General features: G+C 36.5%; 1 protein-coding gene across 1 annotated transcript; it reads left to right on the top strand.

The window, feature by feature from the left end:
• Positions 1-8,871: 8,871 nt before the first annotated feature.
• On the top strand, positions 8,872-12,836 carry LOC143536727 (uncharacterized; the record flags this gene model as incomplete). Its single annotated transcript, XM_077030655.1, has 8 exons — positions 8,872-8,963; positions 9,612-10,113; positions 10,189-10,854; positions 10,938-11,693; positions 11,776-11,870; positions 11,953-12,012; positions 12,094-12,182; positions 12,267-12,836. Coding segments are annotated over exons 2-8 (2,643 nt in total), but the record flags the coding sequence as incomplete, so codon positions are not given.
• Positions 12,837-12,872: the final 36 nt, after the last annotated feature.

Below are 12,872 nucleotides of genomic sequence, written 5' to 3'. Positions count from 1 at the left end.
CACGTATCGTCAGGTTATAAATAAATGAATGCTATATGAAATGTATGGATGATGTATGAACGTTATGAATGAGTGCTTGTCGGGGCGTGAACGATCTTCGGATATTGCACGTATCGACAAGGAGTATGATTGTTAAATGAATGATGTGAAGAACACTTAGTTCTTATGTTAAGATGTAATTATTGTATATGCAAAGTAAGTGTATGCAGGTACAGGAATGTCAAATGAGATCTACGTCTGACATAGTAAGTTAGGATGGCAAATCCCTCTAACTTCCATTGGACATAGACTTGGCATGTAATGGCGTAGTTAAGGACTGTGGGCCTTATACGTGTTATAGATGATAGATGAGAACGTAGTTAAGGACTGTGGATCTTATACGTACTTCAGATAGGGGCCAGCATAGGAAAGGACTGCGGACCTTATACGTGCTGTAATTGTATTATGGTAGCATAGGGGAGGACTGTGGACCTCGTACGTGCTATGAACTAGGTTGCAACATATGGAAGGATTGTGGACCTTGTACATGTTGTGGATGTAGGATGGTATAGGGAAGGACTGCGGACCTTGCACGTACCATAAATGGTGAACATAGGTGAGGACTGCTGACCTTTTTCGTGTTCACGACCCTGAGTATAGGTAAAGACGCCGGACTATGAACATACCCTCGGTGGACTGGGGTAAGTTATAGTATGTATGTATGTATGTATGTATGTATGTATGTATGTATGATAGAAAGGTAACTAGTTTAGTATGAATATGTATCTGCGAATATGTATGTATGTATAATATGTGTATGTATTGTATGTTGCCTAATTAACTAGAACTCACTCAGCGTAGCTGACTTTTAGTATGCACGCAGGTGAATGTGTTTAATGAGCTAGCATGAGGAGGGCACATGGCATGGATTGAAAGACTGGCATCTGAAGACAGAAGATAATTGATGTTTTAAATATGACGTTGTATATTATGTTTTAAAGAAAATATCGAATTTTTTTGTATTAAATGATCAGAGTTAACGTTTCCGCGAAAGTTTTAATAAACTCTGATTTGTAGTACTGTGTTTATGAGTAAATCCAACGTCCAAATGTGAGGCACCGGTAACAGGGCCTTACATAGACTCCACATATACAGTTGCTTTGTTCAAGGACCATTTGAACAACTACAAAGTCATGCACGTGATCCGAAAATAAAATGCCTTCGAAGCCCATGTATACTCACGTTTACTAGCATCTTGGACGGAAATACCATTCCCAGTAAAAGTAGAGTAACTAGACCGCAAATTCTATTGGTGTAAGGCCCCACTACCGGTGTCTCACATTTGGGCGTTGGATTTACTCATAAACGCAGTTCTAAATATCATAGTTAATTAAAAACTTTCGCGAAAGTTATAAAACTTAAATCATTTGTTACAAACATCCATATTTTGTCTTTTAAAACATAACTTAATTTATAGTATCAAAACAACACGACATATCTTCAGGTGCCAACCTCGTCCAATCCTGCCATGTGTCCTCCTCAAGCTAACTGTTTCAATCTATTCACCTGCGTGCATACTAAAAGTCAGCTATGCTGAGTGAGTTTTAGTTAATACAGGTAACATACAATACGTTCTTATATTACATATTTGACATTCTTTACTTTCTTTCATACATACGTAAGTATATACTTTCATTTTTTCTTTCATACTTACCTTCCTTTGTACTTCATATTTTATCTTTCTTTACATACATACTTATACGTTTTAAAGAGTCTTTCGCCCTATAACCTCACAGATATTATTAGGGTCTGCCACTCTTAAAGAGTCTCTCGCCCTATAACCTCACAGATATTATTAGGGTCTGCCACCCTCATTCACAAATATTATTAGGGTCTACCACCCTTTACCGTCAATTTCTTCATATCATACTTTCCTTTCTTTTATAAATTTTATATACTTTCTTACATACTCATTAATCTATAACATACATACACCATACATACAACATATATAAATAATCACATCTCTAAACTATCTCCTGACAGCACATGCAATATCCGAAGATCGTTCATGTACCGTCAAGAATTCATTCATAACTTTCACATATATCATAATTGGCATACACTTACCACTTAAGGTAAGTGCATTAACTAATCACATCGAGTATGCACACAGCCCCGAAAACATAACAAGGAATGGGGCTAGAAACTCACCTGGATCCTGTTACGCTATGCACGTGATCCGAAAATCAAATGCCTTCGAAGCCCATGTATACTCACGTTTACTAGCATCTTGGACGGAAATACCATTCCCAGTAAAAGTAGAGTACCTAGACCGCAAATTCTATTGGTGTAAGGCACCACTACCGGTGTCTCACATTTGGGCGTTGGATTTACTCATAAACGCAGTTCCAAATATCATAGTTAATTAAAAACTTTCGCGAAAGTTATAAAACTTAAATCATTTGTTACAAACATCCATATTTTGTCTTTTAAAACATAACTTAATTTATAGTATCAAAACAACACGACATATCTTCAGGTGCCAGTCTCGTCCAATCCTGCCATGTGTCCTCCTCAAGCTAACTGTTTCAATCTATTCACCTGCGTGCATACTAAAAGTCAACTATACTGAGTGAGTTTTAGTTAATACAGGTAACATACAATACGTTCTTATATTACATATTTGACATTCTTTACTTTCTTTCATACATACGTAAGTATATACTTTCATTTTTTCTTTCATACTTTCCTTCCTTTGTACTTCATATTTTATCTTTCTTTACATACATACTTATACGTTTTAAAGAGCCTTTCGCCCTATAACCTCACAGATATTATAGGGTTTGCCACTCTTAAAGAGCCTCTCGCCCTATAACCTCACAGATATTATTAGGGTCTGCCACCCTCATTCACAAATATTATTAGGGTCTGCCACCCTTTACCGTCAATTCCTTCATATCATACTTTCCTTTCTTTTATAAATTTTATATACTTTCTTACATACTCATTAATCTATAACATACATACAACATATATAAACAATCACATCTCTAAACTATCTCCTGACAGCACATGCAATATCCGAAGATCATTCATGTACCGTCAAGAATTCATTCATAACTTTCACATATATCATAATTGGCATACACTTACCACTTAAGGTAAGTGCATTAACTAATCACATCGAGTATGCACACAGCCCCGAAAACATAACAAGGAATGGGGCTAGAAACTCACCTGGATCTTGTTACGCTCGTCGTTAATGGTTAATCATTTCTTTAATTGAGCTCGGCTAACCGTTAAATACACACACACACGTTAATTACCCGCTTAATTAATTAAATCGGTATTTTAATTAATCAATCAAACTGTCTAAGTTGGGATCGTTGCTTAACTTAAACAGATGGGCCAACTAGTTAATTCAGGCCCATTGCCCATCACAGCACCTGGGCCCAACTGGCCAGGCTCAAAGTCAACAGAGAACCATATGGCCGAGAACTCAAGGCAGAGAACTCAGGTTGGCCGAGAACCCGGTTTTAACCAAGAACCTCGTTTTGACCGAAAACCCATAAGGTGGCCGAGAACTCTTGGTCACCGAGAACTCATATTGACCGGGTTCTCGCGTTGACCGAGAACTCAAGGTGGAAGCTTAGGTCACCGAGAACCCATGTCTGATGCTTTCAACTCTTATTTTCCTATCTTTAAATCCATTTTGGGCTCAAATAACGGTTAATGGTCCATAACTACACTTTTAACCACCTAAATCTCATTCTCCTTAACCGTTTTACTTTCGTTATCAACCCATCATCAAGACTTAACTCGTTTCTAGCATAAAGCATGAAACTTTATTACTATCAAAACCCGTTTTAGTTAGGTTTATCACTAATGAGTAGATTAAGTCTGTTCTTGACAACAAGTTTGAAACTTTAAGATTTGTCTAGCCCCGATCTATTCTAGGTTTGAGTTTCACGATCATTTGTCCATAAAAACATAGCCTTTAGGATCAAGAACATACCTTTAGGTGCTCTTTAGGTCACGGTTAGCTTGGTTATGAACTTGAATCGTGTATCTAGCTTGAATATCGAAGATCTATCAAGGATCTTTGCTCATTTGATCTCGGAGCTTCTTTCCTTGCTTGCGGCCGTGAGGGTGTATGTGTGCTTTGAGTGTGTAGAGAATAAGATGGATAATATGGATAGAAATGGAAAGAATTAGGGTTTAAGGGGGTATTTATACTCCCTTAAGCCCATGGACCTAAGACCCATCTTTCCTTTTAGTCCATAATTAACTCCATCTGATTAGCCTACTTTCCTTTTTATCTTTCTTAATCTATTACATCTTTATCAACTCAAGTAAACTTTCCCATAAATATATTAAATGTTATTATTTGAAATTTTGGAATGTTACAGTTGGTCCATCGGGAGTCGATGTGGTACGACCATGTACTACATAATTAACCAACTCATGATACAAGGTAATAATGTCTTCATTGCATTCGATGCCTTCTCTGGGCATGTAGCAGAGCTACGGTTCCCACCGGTCCAAATAAATGGTGTTCTCAAAACCAACATGCTTATTATTCAAGATGATCTTTACATGATTGTTACAAATGGCCTACAGAATTAGACGCTCTAACTATGGATCCTAAGACAAGACCATTGGATCAATCTCTTCACCTCTCCTCCCATCCCTCCTATACCAGAGCCTTTATGGTTCTCAATCACACACTACATGACAAATGTGAAGTGGTTTGTCATGAGTAACTCACAGAAACTTTATGAAATCGATAATGATATGAGGCTCCTTCAATATTTCCACAACATCAACTCAGTTGATGGTGGTGTAGGTGTCGTGTACTTTGAAACCGTTGTTGCACCGTCTATACGATGTCGCTTCTTCCCATGTTTAATGTACGTCGATTCAGCTTGGCTATATATACTTATATAACTAATAATTAGGTTTCAGGTTCATCATATTGGAAGGGTGGTTATATTATTAGAGCAAAGATGACGGTTGGTTTATGTTAAGATTGAACACAAAACAAGCATGACTTGTGAGGTCCGCTATTTTGCATTACTTGCACGTTATATATTATTTTTCTATCATTGGACTTCTGACCTCATGTATATTGTTTTGGACGGCTTTCTAACCTCATGTTAGTTCTAACATTGTTAAACATGAATTGATTAATGGCACAACAACACTATATGAGATTGCGGTCGTCACCAACCCGTTAGGACGTGCCTATCACCTGAATTGGTTTACCAACGAAAATGGAAGAGTCTTCACTGAGACCCTTTTTATTTCTACAAATAAAAACCCTTTTATTTCTACCTTTTTAACACCGTCTATCTAATATATACATATACCAGTATGCATGTGCACAATCAAATCACGTATGCACACCACTTTACCAATTTTACAATTAATTAACCTACAACTTTGTAGCTTTAATTTGAGCATTTCTTTCATCTCCTGATTACATTTCAACTCAAACTACCCATAAATTAACACACATTCAATCATGTATCATGTATGTTGCTTAATAATCACTAAACCCATAAACCTACTTCCTTAACAAATATTTCACAAAACACGATACATTCAATATATATGCATTGGCCAATATTTTAGTGCGCACCCCCACATAAAAAATCCAACAAACCATATGCACATGCGGCAACACGTTCTCACTAATAACCCACTACACACCACACCACACCAGGCACTGCAAACCAATACAGAGGGATAATTTGCGCGAACCCGCAACAACGCGCGAGCACTTTTGCCAGTATGCTTAAATTAGAAGTTTAAGAGCTACTTTGTATGTGTAAACACAACCTCTGAGACAAACTCGATTCAAGCTAATTCTACATAATATCCCATTATATATATAAACCCACAATTCTACGTATATGTGTTGTTCACTTGCTCCTAACTATCTCTCTCCCAATGGTTAAGGGTGCAACTTCTTGTAAAGCATCGGGAAGTCTTGATTGCTAAGGGTTGTTATATTCAATAACTACCCCCATGGTGTGTTAACAACTCTATACGGTTCGTATAGGGGCTATACGAGTCATATAGCCCTCACATGACTAAGCAATGTACGGATGACACTTTTTAAGTCTATACAAGTCGTATAGCCCCTATACGAGCCATAGGCTTCAAACACCTGACACTCCATCACAAAAGAACAAAATTTTGCACATATACGACTCGCATAGCCCCTATACAAGCCGTATAGGCGAATATGCTGTCCAAATAACTTATATGCTATGGGAATAACCTATGTCTTTGCTAATGTCAATGTTTGTTTAAGGCCATGGAGATACAACACGTGCACGTGAATCGGGTATTCAAAAGGCTCTATCTTCTCATAACTTTTGCCACTTCATTAATGTATCTATATCTATCTGCGATGCATGCCTTCAACTACCCAAAATAATTATGGACATCAAAGTTGTGAAGTGTTAAATTACGGACATGATAAAACCCATCTAATCCGTGGCTTGAAAATTTATACTCTCTAAATTTAATAAAGAAAAACACCATGCTTTATCTTGTCTATAAACACTACATAAATATTATGGTTTTTATTATCCACTATGCATTCTTCAAATAAGTTTGATTTGTCTTTCAAGGTGATATTAACATTTATTTTTAATCCGTTATACGAGCTCGAAATTCAAAGGCTACTTTAATCATAGATATTTGACTCTAATCTTGTTAGCTTAAATAACTTTAATGATTTGCATGATTTATTTATACATTTAAATCATTACTTACACGTGCGTTGACTCAAAATCAACCACTTTGGATTACAGTAGAAATTTATAAAATAATACACTTGAGACCATTAAAATTTATTAATTAAAAGAGTTATTAATTAATCGATAAATTAATAATTATTATATTAATTAATATTTTATTAATTTATAGTAGAATACGTAGTTTATAAACACCTTTCAAGCTTCCACTTAATTATTGTATGCAATGCATGTATATCAAATGAACGGCCCAATTTGAAATAAACTTTCAATCTCCCACCTTATTATGTTTCTTGTGTTCAATGTATCACTTTATGGACATTAAAAATATTTTCTATATAAATACAAGATCAAAATAGGTTAACACAAACAAATCATGCACACAACATGGCTTCCCATCTTAAAGGTGTGAAAAAACAACAATCACAGACGAGATTCGAAGAGCATTATGCAATCATATTGAACAATTTCTTGTTGAGCTATGAGAAAACAACACCAGAAGTTCTTACCATGCTAAGGAAAATTAGAGACGAGATTCAAGGGGAAATTGATTTCAACAAAAAATAAAAAACAATAGAGTCATTTTTCAAGAAACCTTCATAAATCATTCATGTAATATGCTATATATAAAGAACTATTAATTTATATTTTATATGGGTCTAAAGAAATTATCAAAAATGTATTATCTTATAATTTTAGCGAATTATTAATTTAGCACCCTATTCCCGAGTCGGGACCGGCAAAAATATTATCTTAAAGAGTTTATTAAATAATCAAGTATTAATTTATCGAGTTTCTACTGTATATAGTTCTATCAACTACAAACAAAATAAACCACATTGATGTCGAACGTCAGCCGTTTGAGCATCATTTGTTGTTCTTTGATGTATATGGTTTTGGTCATTCAATGTTTAGACATTATATCATACGATACGTTTTAAAATCCTCACCAAACACTATAAATTACGTATCAACTCGAACATAGTCATTTCCATAGATCATAAATATTTTAAGCAGGAAAATATATTCACAAGTCACAAACTATTTAAAAATTTATACTAAACTATCTAAATATCAAAAGATATTTACATGTCCATACTAGCAAATTGATTTTTCCGACAAGTTCTTTATGAAACATTTTTCTTAAAAGACGGTTTATTATTATAAAAACATTTCAAACAAGAAGTCATGACATGAAAAAAATTACAAGTCTAATAATGGAATCTTACACTACTAGGTTCCAACAATTTTGTAATTTTTGTATGTGAAATGTCATCAAATAATGTAAGCTTGTTGTGTCGAATGTTATTGTACACTGTATCATTCTTGAATCTCTATATAATCCAACCAAGTGACAAATACAATTAACCCGGTTTTTTGTTGTGTAGAATTTTGCATTTATAAAATATTTTTTTTTATAAAAAGACATATACACATTTAAGTTTAAAATTTTGTTGAACCAAATGTAGTAAGATTTTGTGGTGTGAGAAAAAGCCCCAAAATGCTCGGGTACACTGCCCCACAAGACGTTTTGGGCTTCAGCTGTTGTACAAAACGCTTGAAGGAGAATAAAGTAGGGCCACGGATGTTACATCCAATAGAGAAGAAGGTTTTTCACCCTCCACCACCACACATGAACTTACTCATGTAATAATACAAATGCCATTGAGTGTACTTATATATATATATGTTCTGACAATCCATTTATAACTCGTTTTTGACCGAACATTTGGTTACTGAGACTCTGCCAAGCTATTGTCCCACCCGATCATCAACGTTTTTTAAGTATGAAACCGTGAAGACCTAAAAAGGAAATTAACTTGTAATATGAAGAAAGTAACTTAAAAAAAAAAGACAGGCTTGAGCTGTTGAAGCCGACTTGAAAATCTGGTAATTCCAAGAACACCCATGATGTAAACCCATGTTGCACCCCCCTCGTGCGACACAACCCAAGGGCAAAACGGTCATTTAGTCATTAGCCAACGCATCTCCGATCAAATCATCATAACACTGGGGGAAGGAGGCGCTGCCATGGCTTCGCTTCAACACATCTTCTAATTACAATTATTATTATTAATAATAATAATTAATAAAATCTTTCAAAAAATCGCAATTTTGCATTATAAATAAATAACCTAACCTTAAATTCCCCAATACTCGATCAGCTTCCTATAAACCCCCAAATTCACACGCGATTCGCACTTACAGCTCAAGGTATTTATATTTATTCTTTTCGAATTCGATCTGGGTTTTGTTTAATTATGTTTGTTTTTAATATTTAGCTTCTGGGTGTTGTTAGATTCTGCTTAATTCCACTTCTAGGGTTTCAATTGCGACTAATTAGGGTTACCCAGCTGTTAATTTATTATTACGCATGTAGGTTAGTTAATTCAAGATTTAAAGTTTGTAACTTTGTATTGTTATCTGATTGGATGTACATGTACTGACTACCTCTTTTTGTTTGTATCCAATTATGCAATTAATTCTTTTATTATCACTGTGTTTATATAATTATATGCTGGAAATGTATTGATCATTTTACATAAATAAGATGATAGATACAGGAAATGAGGAAATATCCGTATATAAAGTTTACGTTTTGGATTGATATTAATTATGTTAAATAGTGATCACCGTGCCATTTTAACCGAATATTGAATCGATAGACGGATACTAGCAAATTCATCAACTTTTTTATCATCATGTCATTTTAACCGAATATTGAAATGTATCCTTACATAAAGTTTACTTTTTGGATTGATATTAATGATGATTAATAGTAGTGATTATTCTGTCATTTAAATCGAAAAGTGAACCGATATAATTTTCTAACTGACACTTGCGAGTTTATCAATTTGTTAGGTTTTGTTCTTCCATGTACTGTGAGACGACAATCTTGTCATGCACAACTGTGTTTACGAGTTTTGTAATACAGAGGCTGTTTATGAACTGATGCAATGGCATCATCTGGTAAATTCGATCTGTCATCTGTTAGCTCGGATAGGCCGTTGTACAGCTCTGCACGTGGGTCCTACGCAGCTGCTTCGTTTGACAGATCGTCCAGTTTCCATGACAACATGGAGAATCCAATCTTATCGTATCTTCCAAGCATGTCAAGAAGTACATCAGCTGTTTCACAAGTAGATGTGACCAACTTTTTTCAATGCTTGCGGTTTGACCCGAAGTCGATGGCGGCTGAACATAAGTTTAACCGACATGGCGATTTTAAGCGACTTGCGAGTGCGGTTCTTGGTTCACCCGATGACTCATCATCTGGTTCGTTTAAGGGAAAACTTCCTAATTTTTCCCCTGATGATGTCAAGCGGTTTAAAGCTGGTCTGCGTGAATCCACCATTAAAGCCAGGTATAATTTTATTTATATACATCTTTGTAGTGTCAAATATGTAAATATGATGTAATATATTTATAATTTATGTAGGGAACGGGTCAAGGTTTTCAGTGAGACTTTATCAGTGGTCAACAAGTGTTTTCCAAGTATTCCTTCAAGGAAGAGATCAAGACTGGATGTTGTACCTAGTGATCGTGCTAGTGGTTTACTTGTGAATCGTGCGCATATGGGGACAGGTGTTGGTAGGATGGGTACCCAAAGTCATTCCCTTACAAATGCTTTTGACTTTGACCAGCAGAAGGCTGATGAAAGGGGTAAAAATGTCATTCCTAATAAACGAACCAGAACTTCAATGGTTGAGGCGCGTCCAAACACTCCTGCTAGATCATCCGGGAATATGGATAGGGAAAAAGAAACTCTAAGGCTTCCAAATAATAATGCTTCTCAAAATGAGGACCGATCGTTACCGATTGTAGCCGAAGGTTGGGAAAAGGCTAAAATGAAGAAGAAACGTACTGTTATAAAACCCGATACTACTTCAAGCCTGAGCTTAATGTCAACAAAAGCTAATGATGGATATAGAGAATCCAAGCAAGGAATGCATCCAAGGCATGTTCCTGATGCCATGTCACGGTTAAACGGTCCAGCTCAGCAGTCAGGTGTGGGCATGCGGTCTTCCATCCCGAGGCCCGAGCAGGAGAGAGATAGAAGTACTAGTTCTGAAAAGGAAAGGACAAGTCTCAGATCAGTTAACAAGTATAACATCATATTGTTTATATTCTTATTTAAATACTCAATTCCGTTATCATTTACTTAAGTATTCTTATTATCGAAACCAGGTCGAATGTACGAGAAGAGTTCATATCTGGTAGTCCGACTTCCAGCACAAAACTGAATGGGACCGGGGTCGTTCGAGGTCCTAGATCAGGGTCAAATGCAGTGCCTAAGTTATCAACAGTGGGTCAACGGGCAACTGCTTCAAGTGATTGGGACGTGGTTCATGGTACAAATAAAAACCCTGGATCATTCGGGTCCACTAACCGTAAACGTACACCATCAACGCGGTCCCCATCTCCACCGGTAGCCCAATGGGCCGACCGTAGGCCCCAGAAGATCTCACGCACCGCTAGGAGAACCAACCTTGTCCCTATTTTATCTACCAGTGATGAAGTCCCTGGTTTTGATAACACCAGTGACGTCACCGGTAGTGAAAGTGGGCCCGGGTTGGCCAAGCGGTTTGCAAATTCTCCTCAGCGGTTTAAGTCTAAAGGTGATCATTTTCCATCATCTACTTTATCTGAAAGTGAGGAATCGGGGGCTGCTGAAATCAGATCTAGAGATAAGGGAAAGAAGTCTGATGAGGTGGAAGAGAAAAGTCAACAGAATGGTCAAAAGATGTCAACTTTATTCCCGCCAGTAAGAAAGAATAAGGGGGTGAACGGGGAAGCTGTTGGTGATGGAGTCCGTAGAGCGGGGAGAACGGGGCGCGGTTTTGGTTCTGCACGAGGTTTTGCACCCGCTGTAGAGAAGATTTGCAGTGTGGGGACCGCTAAACAACTTAGAACTGCTAGACTTAGTTTTGATAAGTCTGAAAGGTTATATTTTATTATAATAGTTCTTTTTAAGTAGTTGTTTCCTGTTTGTTATTGAAATTTGTATCGTTTGGTAATTTGACAGCAAACCAGGTAGGCCTCCCACTAGGAAACTCTCGGACCGCAAAACTATAACGCGTCAAAAACAAACCCCATTTAATGCTGCTGCGGATTTTCCCGGTATATTTGATATTGACTTTTCAAACTTGTTTTTTATTAAAAGAAACATAGATTTCTGAAATTGGTTCTTTAATTATGTTAGTTGGTTCTGATGATGGACAAGAAGAGCTTATGGCTGTGGCTAAAGCGGTTCTAAATCAAAGTACTATTCTAAATCACCAACTTTTATATTTTTCTTGTATGAATACTTTGGTAAATCTAATTACTGGATTGGTGGTTTCAGCTCATGCTTTGTCCAATCCGTTTTGGAAGCAGATGGAACCGCATTTTGGGTTTATATCTGACGTGGACTTGTCCTATTTAAAGCAACAGGTGATGATTCTTCCTTGGGTTGAAAAGACAACATTAGATGTTGTAAGGTGAAACTTTTAATTTTCTTATTTTACTTTTATACAGGGTATCATTCAGTCCATTATGAAGACGTTAAACCCAGGTCAACAAGACAATGATAGTTCTGGTACACTTCCTAATGGAATAGAAAACAGAAGCATTGAACCAAGTCTCAAAAATTTTGCAACAGGAACCGCGAGCCTGGAGGGAATTCCCCTTTGTCAGAGACTACTTGCTGCCCTGATTTCAGAAGAAGAAGGAAACGAAGAGCTTCTTTTTAGTGGGAATAATGACCACAGTATTAACGTTTATGGATCTTCATTTGAGTTTGAAACACATGTAGAGTCAAGTGCAGTCAATCCTCAGTCCTTGCATAACTATGAACTTGGCGGGCGTGGTACTTTGCTAAGATCTTTTAGCGAGTCCATCCAGAGCCCGCCAGACCGTCATATCATGCCCATGTCAGAATTAACGGCCTTTACGGATTATCAGTATAATAGCATGTCAATAAATGAAAGACTTCTTGTAGAGATTCAGAGTATTGGACTCTATCCAGAACTTGTGGTATGTCGTTACTTTCATGTGTTTTTTTACACCTCTATAAAAATATTTTTTAATTCAAGCACAAAGTGTAATGTAAATTTTTATGCAAACACATTTTTTTTGTCCAGC

Source organism: Bidens hawaiensis, unplaced genomic scaffold (assembly GCF_021521415.1).
Source record: "Bidens hawaiensis isolate Kalapana, Puna unplaced genomic scaffold, B.hawaiensis_p1.1 tig00010900_1, whole genome shotgun sequence".
Classification (NCBI taxonomy): Eukaryota; Viridiplantae; Streptophyta; class Magnoliopsida; order Asterales; family Asteraceae; genus Bidens; species Bidens hawaiensis.
This window is presented reverse-complemented; position numbering and strand designations above follow the sequence as displayed.